The sequence below is a fragment of the Somniosus microcephalus genome, chromosome 9 (genome assembly GCF_052327205.1).
Source record: "Somniosus microcephalus isolate GS21.2 chromosome 9, FLI_Smic_1.0, whole genome shotgun sequence".
Classification (NCBI taxonomy): domain Eukaryota; kingdom Metazoa; phylum Chordata; class Chondrichthyes; order Squaliformes; family Somniosidae; genus Somniosus; species Somniosus microcephalus.
The window spans coordinates 61,364,088-61,382,109 of NC_140995.1; the positions used below are offsets into that span (position 1 = coordinate 61,364,088).

The following is an 18,022-nucleotide window of genomic DNA, read 5'->3' on the forward strand; positions in this document are numbered from 1 at the left end:
CCGAGGTCGGATTTGAACCCGGGTCCCTGGCGCTGTGAGGCAACAGTGCTAACCACTATGCCACCGTGCTGATTCATCAGCTGAGAGAGAGCGGTAGTCGAGCATCCTCTACAGTCCTGACTCTTGCACATATCTTGGTATCGACTGCAAACTTGCAGATCATTTCCCCAACACCTACATCTAGATCATCATTGTAAATAGCAACGGTCCCAACCTCAATCCCTGCGGGACTCCACTGGGAACCAGATCCAAATCCATTGACTACAACTTTCTGCCCGAGGTCATTCTGCCAATTCTCAGTCCACTGCAGCAGATTACCACTCATCCAAAGAATCTATCTCACAGAGAAGCCTCTTGTGCGGTACCTTATCAAAGGCTTTCTGTAAGTCCAGGTAGACAATGTTTAACCAGGTTACCCTCATCCATTATCCTGGTGACTTCTGGAAAGAAGTGATACCACTCAACGAACCTCACCTCTACCAAGGCAGTGAAGAGAAAATAAATTGAAGTTGGGAAACGGCCAGACAGTGGGAAAAAAGAAAATCAGATAAAAGTTCAGAAGCAGAATGGTCAGACCTACGTCCAAACTCAGACAGACGGAGGGCCAGAGGAACTATCTTATTTTTAAAAAAAACTTTTCACCAATAACCGGCACTTGAGGATATTATTGTAACCGTGAGGTAAATACATATTTCTGCAAGTGCACAGAAATGAACAGCAAATGGGGGAAAGGATCGATCAACAAAGTCATCAACATATAATGTGGCTAAAACAACTTAATTAATCCCTTGTGTTTGGTAGGCTTCACAAGTACATTCCATCACAGCTGCCTCTCCTAGTGCCGAACCACAGGCCCCCCAGTGAACTGACTCTACTGGTGAACTGACACTACTAGTGAACAGACACTACCAGTGAACTGACACTACTAGTGAACTGACACTACTAGTGAACTGACACTACTCTCCTTCCGTCTGTCCCATCGCTCTGTAATGCATTTACTAGTCCCTGTATCATTTCAATCCCCAGCCTATTGCCTGGATAACCATTCCCTCCCTCTCAGCTGCTATTTCTAATTTTAGTTGGAGCCACTCCCAAACTGCATCCAGTCTGTATCGTAATGTCTCATTTGATCAGGGTTATTATTGTTGATCTATATCCTCTCCGTTATTAAGCCAGTAATAAAGTAGGGACAGTGAGGGATTGGGGACTGCGGATAATTTTTTAAAAATTTGTTTATGGGATGTGTGCGTCGCTGGCAAGGCCAGCATTTATTGCCCATCCCTAATTGCCCTTGAGAAGGTGGTGGTGAGCTGCCTTCTTGAACCGCTGCAGTCCGTGTGGTGATGGTACTCCCACAGTGCTGTTAGGGAGGGAGTTCTAGGAATTTGACCCAGCGACGATGACGGATCGGCGACATACTTCTAAGTCAGGATGGTGTGTGACTTGGAGGGGAACTTGCAGTCAATCCAATCAGAATATTAATATCTATAATGTATGTGATTCCCCTGTCATTAAACCCCGGTCTTTGTCTGTGTATCATATGTGTTTTTTAAATGTGGACTGACTCTTTGTGCACTTGATAGTAGATTATTTATAGAATTACATAGAATGTGCAGCACAGAAACAGGCCATTCGGCTCAACTGGACTATGCCGGTGTTTATGCTCCGCACGAGCCTCCTCCCACTCCTCTTCATCTCATCCATCAACATATCCTTCTATTCCTTTCTCCCTCATGTACTTATCTAGCTTCCCCCTTAAATGTATCTATGCTATTCGCTTCAACTACTCCATGTGATAGCCAGTTCCACATTCTCACTACTCTCTGAAGGAATACATTTCTCCTGAATTCCCTATTGGATTTATTAGTGACTATCTTATATTTATGGCCCCCTAGTTTTGGTCTCCCCCACAAGTGGAAACACCTTCTCTACATCTACCCGATCAAACTCAAGATCTCTATCAGGTCACCTCTCTGTCTTCTCTTTTCTAGAGAAAGGAGCCCCAGTCTGTTCAATCATTCCTGATAGTTCTCAGTTCTGGTATCATCCTTGTCAATCTTTTTTGCACTTTCTCCAGCCCCTCTATATCCTTTTTATAATTTGGAAACCAGAACTGTACACAGTGTGATCTAACCAAGGTTCTATACAAGTTTAACATAATTTCTCTGCTTTTGAATTCTATTCCTCTAGAAATGAACCCCAGTGCTTTGTTTGCTTTTATGGCCTATTAACCTGCGTCGTTACTTTTAGTAATTTGTGTATCTGTACCCCCAGATCCCTCTACTCCTCTACCCCATTTAAACTCTTATTTTCCTATCAGTATGCGGCCTTCTTATTCTTCCTACCAAAATGCACCACCTTACACTTAGCAAAATTGAAATTCATTTACTATTTACATGCCCATTTGGTTTTTATCTCTTGGGTTGACTTGTGCACCTCTGTTTCATAAGAAGCCTCGCCTGCTCCTTGATATTGGGAGGCCCAAGCCTCTTTGACATCCTCCCTTCAGTCCTCTCTGTTCCCTGCCTATTTTAATCAGTCTCTTCTCTGCACAGCCTGTAGAATCTCGCCACGATTTCGCCAGCTGTGGCCGGAGCAGACAGCAGTCTCAAACCCCGCACCGTCTTCATCCTGCCTCCTCTATGTGATTTTGCCCTGATTGGGCTTGTTAAGCCCGCCCTGCGGGGTTCCCGGCCAATTAAAAGAAAGCGGGTCTGATGACGTCATCTGATGACGCGTCATCAGCCGGTTTCCTTAAAGGGACCATGTCCACATTGATTTTGACAGTTGTGTTGTCAGTGTTCTGAAGCATTGAGGTGCTGCAAACACTGACAAGCACTACACAGAGGTGCACGGCTGCACCCAGGCTCTCCCATGACTCCCTCCATATGCTTATGGAGGGAGTCGCAGCACGCAGGGAGGTGTTCTTCCCTTTCAATGGGCAGAAGACACCTCCCCAGGAGACCAAGACAGCCTGGTTGCACATTGCACAGGAGGACACAAGCAGGGCTGTCGTCAGGAGGACCAGGCTGCAGTGGCGCAAACCTTTCAATGATCTCAGTAGATCACGAAACATTACAGCCAAGCCACACTCAAACTCATCCTGCTGTGCCACTCATCACATCCCCATCACTCTGCCTTTCCTACTCTACTCCTGCACATCTTTACTCACACCCATTTACCTTGCACCTCTACCCATCCCTCTCTATCTACATTATGATTTCCCCATCTCACTAGCCACCGCTCACACTCACCTTCATCCTTCTGCAAGCATACCAACTAACAACACACAAAGGTAGACACTTGGGTGGTTGGGTGGTTTAGCCAATGTTCATGTGTTCAAGTGAAGTTTCTGGTAATGTGCTGTCAAACATTCAAATCTTTATTTTGAACACTTTGCGTTTTTGGACAGATTTGTGTGCACCTTTGGAAGTTGCAGTGAATGGTGAGTCATAACTCCCCCCCCCCCCGCAACCACCCAATGGTGATGAGTGTGCAAGGAAAGGCTTGGACATTGTAGGGATGGTTTATGGTGCTGGTGTGGGGTGGTACCAACCTGGTGCATCATGTGGCAGCCAAGGTGTACAGTGTTAAGTGAAGCAAACATGGTGAGGCCATCACTGGCATCCCAGGCAGCAACGTGCATGGGTGATGATGCCCTGTGTCCAGTGCAGCATCAGTTGATTGCGGAGAAGGTTGGTGTGGATGTTGGTGCTGCTGGTGTGCCTGGTGATGCTGGTGTTGGGGCTGATTGTGTTGGGATTCTGAGGACCAAGATGAGATTTTTTCAAAGGCACCGATGCTGATGGAATAGATGGCAGGTGAGGTTGAGATGACAGAAGTAATCTGTCGACGTTGAGATAGGTTGTTCCAAGGAGGTGACAGTGGATAGAGAGATTACTCCAAACACTTCAAAAGTGCATAAAGCTCAAAAGTGGGTTCCAAATCATGAATGCTCCAGCTTCTGACATTGGGAAGTGACCAGCTGTAAAATGGTAGCTTTTATACCACTTTTGCAGCCATCACCTATTCAAAGAAATGGAGAGTTGTTCAGAACCCGACATACTTACCTGGTGTGATCCCCGATCGACGGGAACCTCGTGGAAAACTTGGGAAAATGGTTTGTACCTAGGAAAATGGTGATTAAATTGCTTTAAACACCCTCTTAACTAGCACAATTGCATGACCTGCCGCTTAGTGCCGGGTCTGCAAAGCGCAGGCAGAGCCGCCACTCAGGAAACTCACCAGGAGGTGGGTTTAGAGTGGGATACTGCCCCGCTGTCAATCTTTTGATTTTGACAGCGGACCTGCCTGCGAACCCGCCTTCTGAGCGCCGGCAAAATTCAGCCCTCTGTTTGCTGTCTCTGGGTCAGCCTCTCAGGCTCCCCCTCCCCTCCCCCCCGCTGACTTTTATCAAGTATGTTTTGCACTAATTTGTCCCCCCTCCATGCACCCCACCCACTTCCCCAGCTTAGTTTCTCAAAGACCACCTACAACAGCAACAACAACAACTTGCATTTATATAGCACCTTTAACGGTAATAAAGCGGCCCAAGGTGCTTCACAGGAACGTTATCAGAGAATAAGTGATGCTGAGCCACATAAGGAGACATCAGTAAAGGTGACCAAAAGCTTGGTCAAAGATGTAGGTTTTACCTCTCACAGCAGCACTCAGTACATAGGCACATAGGAACAGGAGAAGGCCATTTAGCCCCTCAAGCCTGTTCCGCCATTCAATGAGATCATGGCTGATCTGTGACCTAACTCCATATGCCCACCTTTGCCCCATATCCCTTAATACCTTTGCTTAACAAAAATCTATCAATCTCGGATTTAAAACTAACAGTTGACCCCGCATCAATTGCCATTTGCTGAAGAGAGTTCCGAACTTCTACCACCCTTTGTGTGTAGAAATGTTTGCTAACTTCACTCCAGAAAGGCCTGGCTCTAATTTTTAGACTATACCCCCTAGCCTGAGACTCCCAACCAGCGGAAATAGTTTCTCTCTATCTACCCTATCTGTTCCCCTTAATATCTTGAAAACTTCAATCAAGTCACCCCTTAGTCTTCTAAATTCCAGGGAATACAACCCTAATTTGTGTAATCTCGCCTTGTAATTTAACCCTTGGAGTCCAGGTATTGTTCTAGTAAATCTATGCTGCACTCCCTCCAAGGCCAATATATCCTTCCTAAGGTGTGGTGCCCAGACTGCTCACAGTACTCCAGGTGTGGTCTAACCAGGGCTTTGTATAGCTTTAGCATAACTTCTAACCCCTTGTACTCTAGTCCTCTAGATATAAAGACCAGCATTCCTTTTGCCTTTTTGATTATTTTCTGTACCTGTTCATGACATTTTACTGATCTATGTACATGGACCCCCAAGTCTCTTTGCACCTCCACTGTTCCTAGCTTTTCACCATTTAGAAATTACTCTGATCTATCCTTTTTTGGTCCAAAGTGGATGACCTCACACTTGCCTACATTAAAATCCAATAGTCTAAGTGCCATGGGGACACTGATCAAGTTGTAAATAAAATGAAATGAGCACTTGAGGTGACTTGTAGCCCAGTGTTCAGGCCATGGGGTGATGTGGCTTTGGAGAAACTTGCAGCCTCTGTTAACTGGAGGGGACATAAGAACAGAAGAAATAGGAGCAGAGTAGGCCATTCGGCCCTTGGAGCCTGCTCCGCCATTCAATAAGATCATGGCTGATCTTCTACGTATCTCCACTTTCCTGCACTATCCCCATATCCCTTGATTCCCTTAATATCCAAAAATCTATCGATCTCTGTCTTTAATATACTCAACGACTGAGCCTCCACAGCCATCTGGGGTAGAGAATTCCAAAGATTCACCACCCCGAGTGAAGACATTTTATTCTCATCTCAGACCTAAATGGCTGACCCCTTATTCTGAGACTGTGACCCCTGGTTCTAGACTCCCCAGCCAGCGGAAACATCCTCCCTACATTTACTCTGTCAAGCTCTGTAAGAATTTTGTATGTTTCAATGAGATCACCTCTCATTCTTCTAAACTCTAGAGAATATCGGCATTATATTACATTTGCGGTGTTCGTGCCCACTCACTTAGCCTGTCTATATCCCCTTGAAGCCTCCTTGTATCCTCCTCACAACTTACATTCCCACCCAGCTTTGTATCATTAGCAAACTTGGATATATTCCATTTGGTCCCCTCATCCAAATCATTGATATAGATTGTGAATAGCTGAGGCTCAGGCACTGATCCTTGTGGTACCCCACTAGTTATAGCCTGCCAACCCGAAAATGACCCGTTTATTCCTACTCTCTGTTTTCTGTCCATTAACCAAACCTCAATCCATGCTCGTATATTACCCCCAACCCCATTAGCCCTCATTTTGTTTAATAACCTCCAGCATGGCACCTTATCGAATGCCTTCTGAAAATCCAAATACACTACATCCACTGGTTCCCCTCATCTATTCTGCTAGTTACAACCTCAAAAAACTTGAACAGATTTGCCAAACATGATTTCCCTTTCATATATCCGTGTTGACTCTGCCCAATCCTATTATTATTTTCCAAGTGCCCTGTTACCACATCCTTAATAATAAATTCGAGCATTTTCTCTACTACTGATGTCAGGCTAACTGGTCTGTAGTTCCCCGTTATCTCTCTCCCTCCTTTCTTAAATAGAGGGGTTACATTTGCTACCTTCCAATCCGCGGGAACCGTTCCAGAATCTATGGAATTTTGGAAAATGACAACCAATGCATCCACTATCTCTATATCCACCTCTTTCAAAACCCTAGGATGCAGGCCATCAGGTCATGGGGATTTATTGGCTTTCAGTCCCATTAATGCCAAATGCCAGATATTGTTAACGGTTCTCTCTCCTCAGGTACTATCTACCTCTCCGTCAAATCTGCCGTCATCACCCCTCTCCTCAAAAAACCAACCCTTGATCCCTTCGTCCTTGCAAACTACCGCCCCATCTCCAACCTCCCTTTCCTCTCCAAAGTCCTTGAACGTGTTGTCGCCTCCCAAATCCGTGCCCATCTTTCCCGCAATTCCATATTTGAATCCCTCCAATCAGGTTTCCACCCTTGCCACAGTACCGAAACGGCTCTCATCAAAGTCACAAATGACATCCTTTGTGACTGTGACAATGTCCTTCTTGACTTGTCTGCAGCCTTTGACACAGTTGACCACTCCATCCTTCTTCAACGCCTCTCCACCGTCGTCCAGCTAGGTGGGACTGCACTCGTCTGCAACGGCTTCTCTTCCCGCTCCCGCATCTTTACCTCTGGTGTCCCCCAGGATCTATCTTTGGCCCCCTCCTATTTCTTATCTACAAGCAACCCCTTGGCGACATCATCTGAAAACACAGCATCAGTTTCCACATGTACGCTAACGACACCCAGCTCTACCTCACTATCTCTTCTCTCGACCCCTCCATGGTCTCTAAATTGTCAGACTGCTTGTCCGACATAGAGTTCTGGATGAGCAAAAATTTTCTCCAATTAAATATTGGGAAGACTGAAGCCATTGTTTTTGGTCCCTGCCACAAACTCTGTTCCCTAGCCACTGACTCCATCCCTCTCTCTAACATCTGTCTGAGGCTGAACCACACTGTTCGCAACCTTGGTGTCATATTTAACCCTGAAATGAGCTTCCAACCACATATCATCAGCATAACAAAGACTGCCTACTTCCACCTCCATAACATCACCTGTCTCCGCTGCTGAAACCCTCATCCATGCCTTTGTTACCTCTAGACTTGACTATTCCAACGCACTCCTGGCTGGCCTCCCACATTCCACCCTACGGAAACTTGAGGTCATCCAAAACTCGGCTGTCTGTGTCCCAACTCGCACCAAGTCCCGTTCGCCCATCTCCTCTGTACTCGCTGACCTACATTGGCTCCTGGTTAAGTAGCACCTCGATTTCAAAATTCTCATCCTTGTTTTCAAATTCCTCCATGGCCTCACCCCTTCCTATCTCTAATCTCCTTCAGCCCCACAACCCCGAGTTATATCTGCGCTCCTCTAATTCTGCCCTCTTGAGCATCCCTGATTATACTTGCTCAACCTTTGGTGGCCGTGTCTTCTGTTGCCTAGGCCCTAAGCTCTGGAATTCCCTGCCTAAACCTCTCCGCCTCTCTACCACTCTACCTCTCTTTCCTCCTTTAAGACACTCCTTAAAACCTACCTCTTTGACCAAGCTTTTGGTCACCTGCCCTAATTTATCCTTATGTGGCTCCGTGTCAAATTTTTTGTGTTACAACACTCCTGTGCAGTGCCTTGGGACGTTTTACTACATTTAAGGCGCTATATAAATACAAGTTATTGTTGTTTTTGTTAATTTCTCCTGTACTATTTTTTTACTAATACTTATTTTTTTCAGTTCCTCATTCTCGCTAGAGCCTTGGTTTTGCACTATTTCCGGAAGCTTTTTGCATCTTCTTCCGTGAAGACAGCCATAAAATAATTTCCCTGCCATTTCCTTATTCCCCATTATAATTTCTCCTGTCTCAGCCTGTAAGGGACCCACATTTACTTTCGCTACACTTTTCCTTTTTACATACCTATTTAAGCTTTTACAGTCAGTTTTTTGTCTCTCGCTAGTTTACTCTCATTCTATTTTCCCTTTCTTTATCAATTTCTTGGTCCTCCTTTGCTGAATTCCAAAATCCTCCCAATCCTCAGGCTTACTATTTTTGGCAACATTATAAGCCTCTTCCTTTGATCTAATATTATCTTTAACTTCTCTTGTTAGCCATGGTTGAACCACTTTTCCTGTGGGGTTTTTGTGCCTTAAAGGAATGTATATTTGTTGTAAATTATGTATTAATTCTTTATATGCTAGCCATTCCTTGTCTACCGTCATACCTTTTAATGTAGTTTCCTTAGCCAACTCGCCCCTCATACCTACGTAGTTTGCTTTGTTTAGACTTAAGATCCTAGTTTTGGATTTAACTAAATCACTTTCAAGCTCAATATAAAATTCTATCACATTATGGTCACTCTTCCCTAAAGGCCCCTTTACTACAAGGTTATTAATTAACCCTTTCTCATTGCACAATACTAGATCTAAAATAGCTTGTTCCCTAGTTGGTTCCTCAATATACTGATCGAGAAAACTATCTTGCATGCATTCCATGAATTCATCCTCCACAGTATTACTGCAAATTTGGTTTGCCCAGTCTAGATGTATAGTAAAGTCCCCCATGATCGCTGTATTACCCTTGTTACATGCACCTCTAATTTCCTGCCCTACATTACAACTACTGTTTGGGGCCTATAAACAACTCCCACCAATGTTTTCTGCCCCTTGCTGTTTCTTAGCTCCACCCAAACTGATTCTACTTCTTGATTTTCAGAGCAAAGATCCTTTCTCTCTACTGTCTTTATCCCATCCTTTATTATCAGGGCTACCCCTCCTCCTTTTCCATTTTGCCTATCTCTTCTAAAAGTTAAGTATCCTGGAATATTTAGTTCCCAACCTTGGCCACTTTGCAACCACGTCTCCGTTATGGCTATTAGATCAAACCTGTTAATTTCTATCTGCACTATTAATTCATCTATTTTGTTGCGAATGCTTCGCGCATTCAGATATAGTGCCTTTAGCATTGATGTATTTTTATTTTTCCCTGATGTGACCTTAGTCACTGATGCCTTATTACCTTTGGTACTCTCTCTGTCCCTTACTGACCCACTCTGCTTATTTTTACCCAAAACTCTATTCTGCTCTAGAGCCTTGACATTTCTCTCGCTGCTTTGAAATTTACTGTCCTGAATCCTCCCACCCACCCCCCACCGCACCCCCCTCCCCCTTCATTAGTTTAAAGCCCTGTCGACTCCCCTAGTTATTCGGTTCGCCAGAACACTGGTCCCAGTCTGGTTTAAGTGGAGCCCGTCCCAACAGAACAGCTCCCTCTTTCCCCAGTACAGGTGCCAGTGCTCCATGAACTGAAACCCCTTCCTCCCACACCACTCTTTAAGCCACACATTTAAATCCCTAATCTGTTTGTCCCTATGCCAATTTGCGTGTGGCTCAGGTAACAATCTAGAGATTATTACCTTTGAGGTTCTGGTTTTTAATTTGGATCCTAGCTCCTCAAACTCCCTCAGCAGAACCTCATTCCTAGTTCTAACTATGTTGTTGGTTTCTACATGGGCCACGAAAACTGGATCCTCCCCCTCCTACTCCAAGTTCTTCTCCAGCCGTGAAGAGATTTCTTTAACTCTGGCACTGAGCAGGCAACACAACCTTCGGAACTCTCAGCCACAGCTGCAGAGAACAGTGTCTATCCCCCTGACTATACTGTCCCCTACCATAACTACATTCCTTTTCACTCCCCCTCACAAAAATGGCCTCCTGCACCCTGGTGCCATGGTCAGTGTACTCATCTATCCTGCAGGCTTTTCCCTCATCCACACAGGCAGCAAGAACCTCATACCTGTTGGACAAGGGCAAAGGCTGAGGCTCCTCCAGGGCTGAGGCCTGGGGTCCCCTTACCTGCCTGAGTTGCAGTCACATCCTCCTGTCCCTGACCACTAACTAGACGTGTACCACTACCTAACCTAAGGGGTGTGACTGCATCCTGGATCAAAGTGTCCAGGTAACTCTCCCCGCAATGTCTGCACCTCAGACTCCAAAAACTCTGAGCTGAAATTCCTCAACACGTGATTGTCTGGGATCACAATGCTCTCCACGAACTCCCACCTTGTTTTATTTAATTAAATTTGTATTTAGGTAACTTAGTTTACAGTGCAGTTTCTTGACTACTTACGTGATCTAGATTAAGTTAAGGGTGCTAAAATTAAATATCGACCTGTAACACAAAGCACTTCAAGTAGCGTAGGCAAAAAGCAACAACTCCTTCCCCCTCTTCAAATTCCCACTCTTTCCAAATTCCCAAATTAAACACTCTGTTCAAGTCCACTCCGTTTAATCCCACTCTGTACGGTGTGGTGATTACTGGTGTGGAGGAATTGCTGAAGTTTAAGAATAAAATAACATCTATAATACTTGTGTTTTTCAGCAGCAACAGGGCTAATCTCATCGCTGTATGGCTTTTCCCGTAGTTTACTGACCGTATCGCTGCTGTATGCTTTGTGTATTGGCGCAGTAAAGGTAAGCTGTTAATTGGATGTTTGGGTTGTTAAAGGCTAATTTAGTAGCACCTGAAAGTACAGTCAACAAACAGAAAGAAATAGAAATAGAAATATTGTTGAGGCTTAAGTGGAAGAGACTGGGGTGAACTAAGTCTTGGGTGGTAGTGGGAAATGGGCGATAGTGAATTAGCTGCCAGTTTTACACCCGCCTGATTTCCATTTTCATTGAAGTAAATCGGGTGGGTGTATATCGGGGGGTGGGGGCGGGGCGGGGGTGCAAATCGGGGGTTGTAAATCAGGGGTGGGGGGGTGTAAAGCATGCGGGGTGTAAATTGGGGAGGGTTTAAATCGGGGGGGGTGTAAATTGGGGGGTGTAAATTGGGGGGTGTAAATTGGGGGGGTGTAAATCGAGCGAGTCTTGACCATCCCCAAATTCCATCGCTCCACCATTGCCAGTTGTGCCTTCAGCTGCCTTGGCCCTAAGCTCTGGAATTCCCTCCCTAAACCTCTCTACCTCTCTTTGCTCCTTTAAGACGGTCCTTAAAATCTACCTCTTTCACCAAGCTTTTGGTCATCTGCCCTAATATCTCTTTATGTGGCTCAGTGTCACATTTTATTTTATAATGCTCGTGTGAAGCGCCTTGAGATGTTTTACTCTGTTAAAGGTGCTATATAAATACAAGTTGCTGTTGTTGTTCTAGGAGAGCAGGAAATTGGCCGGCTCTCAAACTCAGAGTCGGAGCCTAGGGAAAAAGAAAAAGACGTGCATTTCTATAACGCTTTTTATGACCTCAGGACGTCCCAAAGTGCTTTACAGCCAATGAAGTAGTTTTGAAGTGTAGTTGCTGTTTTAATATAGGAAACATGGCAGCCAATTTGCGCACAGGAAGGTCCCACAAACAACAATGTCGTAATGACAAGATAACCTGTTTTAGTGATGTTAGTTGAGGAATAAGTTTTGGCCCCAGGACCCTGGGGAGAACTCCTTGCTCTTCTTCGAATAGTACCATGGGATCTTTTACACCCACCCGAGAGGGCAGACGGTGCCTTGGTTTAAAGTCTCATCTGACAGTGCAGCACTCCCTCAGTACTGGCACTGGGAGTGTGAGCCTGGATTTTGTGCTCAAGTCTCTGGAGTGGGACTTGAAGCCACAACCTTCTGACTCAGAGGCAATAGTGCTAACCCACTGAGCCAAGGCTAACGGGGGGTGGGGGGGGGTGGTGGTTGTGGGTGTTGGCAATCTCAGGGAGGGTCTCATATGAACCGGTGGGGGGAGGAGGGAAGGAGAGTTTTTTGTGTATGCCCAGGAGGAACATACCTGCCCCCCCCCCCACCCCACAGACGATGAAATGGTGCCCGGTCTTTTTGATGAATGGCTGGTTAGGCCGCTGAATGCCTGGTACAAATGGGCTGAGGCGCATGGTTCATCGGGGTCCTATGTATGTCGCCTGAAGCAGGCGTATGCTCCGGCTGCCCCATCTCAGGATCCTACTCAAGCTGGCAGTAGCCGGATCACCAGTGTAAATGGGGCGGTAAGTAACCCGAGCTGCTACCACCCCCCTTAGACTGGCAGGGCGAGTTAAAATCGGCCCTATACTGCGAGAGGCCCCGTCAGTAAGTGCTGTAGGGATTAGTGGGCCCAACTGTATAATGGACCTAATTCAGACCGGTAACTAAACGGTCATTAACTGGTTCACCAGTTCCCCCCCACCCACATCCCTAGTTTTCTCCCTCCTTTCCTGAAATCCAGAGTATGAGTCCACAAGCTCTGGCAATCCTCTAGTATAGACAAACAATGCAAAGTTTTCAAAGACCTATTTGGTACGATACTAAACCTCTAAAAGACAAAAGCTCCACTTCTGTATTAAAGCAAACATGGTCAACAAACGAGGTAAGAGACAGTATCAAGCTACAACAACAACAATAACAATTTGTATTTATATAGCGCCGTTAACGTAGTAAAACATCCCTATGCGCTTCACAGGAGTATTATAAGACAAATATTTGACACCGAGCCACATAAGGAGAAATTAGGGCAGGTGACCAAAAGCTTGGCCAAAGAGGTAGGTTTTAAGGAGCGTCTTAAAGGAGGAAAGAGAGGTAGAGAGGTGGAGAGGTTTAGGCAGGAAATTCCAGAGCTTAGGACCTAGGCAACAGAAGGCACGGCCACCAATATCTGAGTGATTATAATCAGGGATGCTCAAGAGGGCAGAATTAGAGGAGCGCAGATATCTCAGGGGGTTGTGGGGCTGGAGATTACAGAGATATGGAGGGGCGAGGCCCTGGAGGGATTTGAAAACAAGGATGAGAATTTTGAAATCGAGGCATTGCTTAACCGGGAGCCAATGTAGGTCAGTGAGCACAGGGGTGATGGGTGAACTGGACTAGGTGCAAGTTAGGACATGGGCAGCCGAGTTTTGGATGATCTCAAGTTTACGTAGGGTGGAATGTGGGAGGCCAGCCAGGAGTGCATTGGAATAGTCAAGTCTAGAGGTAACAAAGGCATGGATGAGGGTTTCAGTAGCAGATGAGCTGAGGCAAGAATGGAGATGAGCGATGTTACGGAGGTGTAAATAGGCGGTCTTAGTTATGGCGCGGATATGTGGTCAGAAGCTCATTTCAGGGTCAAATATTTCGCCAAGGTTGCAAACAGTGTGGTTCAGCCTCAGACAGATGTTAGGGAGAGGGATGGAGTCAGTGGCTAGGGAATGGAATTTGTGGCGGTGATTGAAAAGAATGGCTTCGTTCTTCCCAATATTTAGCTAAGCTTACACAAATGCAAGGAAAGTGGAAATCCAGTTGCTTGGGAGAGCTATAAAAAGTAACAGAGGTGTCTTCACAGTAGAGGAAGAGGATACAATACCAGCGGTACAAGGGAAACTAAAAATAAACTAAGAGGAGAAACTTGTTGAATTTAATATAAGGAAAAAATGGTAATGGAGAAAATAATGGGACTTAAAGCAGACAAATCTCCAGGATCTGATGGTTTCCACCCCAGGGTGGTAAAAGAAATAAGTAAGGAAATTGCATATGCATTAGTCATAATTTCCCAAAGCTCTCTTGATTCGGAAATTGCGCCTTTGGATTTGAAAATTGTAAATGTCACTCTAATATTTAAGAAGGGAGTAAGAAAGAAACCAAACTTTGAAGAGTTAAATTTTTTGAGGGAGTCACTAACATGGTGGATAAGGGGGTGCCAATGGCTGTTACCTATATATATGGACTTCCGGAAGGTGTTTGATAAAGTTCTGCGCAAGAGATTATTAGCAAAAATGAAAGTGCAAGGAATTGGAGGTAACCTTGTCACATGGGTTGGAAATTGGTTGGGAGGTAGGAGATAAAGAGTGGGGATAAAAGTAATGTTCACTGATTGGTAAGATGTGACAAGTGGTGTTCCTCAGGGATCTGTTCTAAGCCTCAGCTTTTCACCATATATACCAATGACTTTGATGAAGGAATAGAGAGTTGTATATCTGAATTTGCACATGGCATTAAGTTAGGAGGCACAGTAAGTAATTTAGATGGGAGCAGAAAGTTACAAAGGGACAGAGATAGACTCAGTGAGTGGGCAAAACTGTGGCAGATGGGCTTCAACGTGGGAAAGTGTGAGGTCATCCAGTTTGGATCCAAGAAAGACAAATCCAAATATTTTCTTAATGGTGAGAGACTAAGAGCTGTGGAGGAGCAAAGGGATTTGCAGGTCCAGATACACAAATCACTAAAAGCTAGTGCACAGGTACAAAAAGCAATCACAAAGGCTAATGGAATGTTGACCTTTATCTCAGGGGATTGAATAGAAATGGGGAGCAAGTGATGCTTTAGTGTACAGAACCTTGGTCAGACCCCATCTGGAGTATTGCATTCAGTCTGGGCACCAAATCTCAGGAAGGATGTATTGACCTTGGAGGGGGTGCAGCGCAGATTCACCAGAATCATACTGTGGCTTAAAGGGTTAAATTATGAGGACAGATTGCACACTCCATTTACTCACCTTTTCTCCGTATCCATTAATACACTTACTTAACAAAAATCTATTGATCTCAGTCTTGAAAGCTCCAATTGACCCCTAGCATCTACAGCCTTTGGGGGGGAAGAGAGTTCCAGGTTTCCGCTACCCTTTGTGTGAAGAAGTGCTTCTTGATTTCACTCCTAAATGTCCTAGCCCTAATTTTAAATTAATGCCCCCTTGTTCTGGATTCCCCCACCAGAGGAAATAGTTTCTCTCTATTTACCTTATTGAATCCCTTTATCGTGTTAAAAGTCTGAATCAGATCACCCCTCAGCCTTCTAAACTCAAGGGAATACAAGCCTAGTCTGTGCAACCTGTCCTCATAATTTAATCCTTTAAGCCCCAGTATCATTCTGGTGAATCTGCGCTGCACCCCCTCCAAGGCCAATATATCCTTCCCAAGGTGCGGTGCCCGTAATTGAACGTAATACTCCAGATGGGGCCTGACCAAGGCTCTCTACAACTGAAGCATCATTTCCTCCCCTTTGTATTCCAGCCTCTTTGGGATATCTCAAAGAGAACATGCATTTTAAATGATGTGAGATTTTTTGAGGTGGTAGATTGATTTTGACGAATGTGACGGATTCTGAGGATTTCATTCCCTTTTAAAAGGGAGTTGGATGTCAGAATGTGCCATCCTGTTTTAAAACATTTAGGGATTGTCTGTGTCTCAAAAATAGTTCTGGTGCCCACTTGTGGGAACCATCTAACCTGAGACATGAAATTAACGGGCAGGAAAATACCAGCTGGTCCATCAAGCTTGCCCCACATCATGTTGGCCAGAGCATCAGGACTAAACACTTCTTCCCTCCCCCTCACAGCCATGTAATCTCCTGGGAGAGGCAAATAAAAAGAAAATATCCAGGGCCAATAAGGGAAAAAATACTCTGGAAAAATCTCCAACCTCCTCAGGCAATGGAAACCAGTCGAGGAGATCACATGGACGAAGAGTTCTCTATAAAGATACTTACCTTCTATGTGGGCCAAATGGCCATAATTTGTATTCAAGAAATTTTCTATGATTCTATGATGATGCAATCTCTGCCCCAGGCAGGAACTGTTCCAGCTCCCTCTTGAAGGCGATGCAGAGTCAACACCCACCACACCAGCCGACAACACATTCCAGAGGCACACTACTCTGGGAAAAGAAGAACCGCTCAACATCCAGCCTATTCCTAATCTTGCACAGTTTAAACTCGCGTCCCCTGGTCCTCCCCAATCTGTCAAACTGGAATAATCTATCAATAGGGACGCTATCCAGCCCTTTAATTGATTTATAGACCTCTGTAAGGTCACTTCTCAGTCTACCCTGCTCTAAAGTAAATAGACCAATGTCCTTGAGCCTATCTGAGTAGCTGAGGGTCTTTAAGCTAAGGGCTCCACTTATGGTATAAAATAGTAAAGTACTGTTGGACATTGAATGAAAGAAGTGAGGATGTGGCTCTGTCATTTATTTCTCCTGTATTGCAGGGTCCATGGGATGCTCAGCATATTCCAGCACTATTTTCTGCTTACTGTGGATTGCTGGTTGCTTGTTCCTATCACCTCAGCAGACAAAGCAGTGAACCGGCAGTGTTGGTGTAAGTCATTTTAATTAGAATTCCCACAGTCATTATAGATCGAGAGGTCAAAGGAGGTTCAAACGCCCATCTATCCGAAGGAATCCTTGATCCTGGATCAGATTGGCTCACCAATTGAAATTGCTAATGGCTGCATCAATGACACTAGAAGGTGGGGGTGGGGGGGGGTGTGGATCTGTAATCCGAGGGAGGTCATTGTGAACATTTCAGCCAACAGAAGTGCCTTGTGGAAACTTGTGACTTGATTGAATCTTTATGGGCAAAAGTGGATGTTCCTGCTATATTGGTGCAGTGCAGAAATGTATTTGAATAGTTTTTCAGATAGTATTACCCATTGTATTGAGGAGTGTAATGCAGTTAATTCCTACTGAAAACCCGACTAAACAAATGAAAGGGTTGAAGCAGGATTGGAGTTTGGTGTTTTCTGATGAGTGATCACATTGAAGGCTCCTGTTTAATTCTGTGTCTGAGGGAGATGGTTTGACACAAAATCAAATCAAATCAACTTTTATTGTCATTGTTAGTGCACAAGTGCAGTACAACGAAATATAGGCTTGCGGCTCCCGAGAGTGTACAATTTGGATTAGGACACTTAAACATTTCAACGTACATTTGTACATATATATTAGCATAAATATGACCATAATAAAGTGCATCGGCAGATGTGCAGGCTTTAGTGTTTATTTGTGGAGTTCAGTAGGATGACAGCCCTGGGAAAGAAGCTGTTCCTAAATCTGGTCGTACGGGTGCGAATGCATCTGTAGCGTCTTCCAGATGGTAGGAGGGCGAACAGACTGTGGCTGGGGTGGGTAGGGTCTTTGATGATGGTCCGTGCCCTCCGTAGGCAGCGTTTCTGATATATATGTTCTATGGTCGGTAGCCGGGTACCGGCAATGCGTTGGGCAGTTTTGACTACCCGCTGCAGGGCTTCACACTGACACTGGAAGTGGTGCAAGAAAACAAAAATGATTGAAGGTGCCTCACCAGTAACTGAGATTCTGTCCTTCAAGATATCATTGACGTTTCTTGTAGTTATATTTGTATACTGAAGATGTCCCTCAGCATTGCTGGGGGCCGAAAAGTAAATGGTTTAGTACAATCTCTCCCTCGGGTCACACTATGTCCAGGCTCTGCTGCTGAACTCTGACCCGAGTGGCACTCTCATCTGTTTAACATTGACAGGATGCTAAGACTACGGGGAGATCTAACGGAGGTGTTTGGGACACCATCATTTTTCTTTTATTCGTTCATGGGATGTGGGCGTCACTGGCAAGGCCAGCATTTATTGCCCATCCCTTATTGCCGTTGAGAAGGTGGTGGTGAGCTGGCTTCTTG

The 18,022-nt window shown here is 45.1% G+C and overlaps 1 protein-coding gene across 1 annotated transcript in view; it reads left to right on the forward strand.

Moving 5' to 3' along the window:
* The window catches only part of pcnx2 (pecanex 2), a 946,160-nt gene that overhangs the window by 321,382 nt on the left and 606,756 nt on the right, over positions 1–18,022 (forward strand). The window contains exons 15-16 of the mRNA XM_085996657.1: positions 11,025–11,116; positions 16,578–16,687. Coding sequence (XP_085852783.1) covers positions 11,025–11,116; positions 16,578–16,687 — 202 coding nt within the window. The remainder of the gene's footprint in view (positions 1–11,024; positions 11,117–16,577; positions 16,688–18,022) is intronic.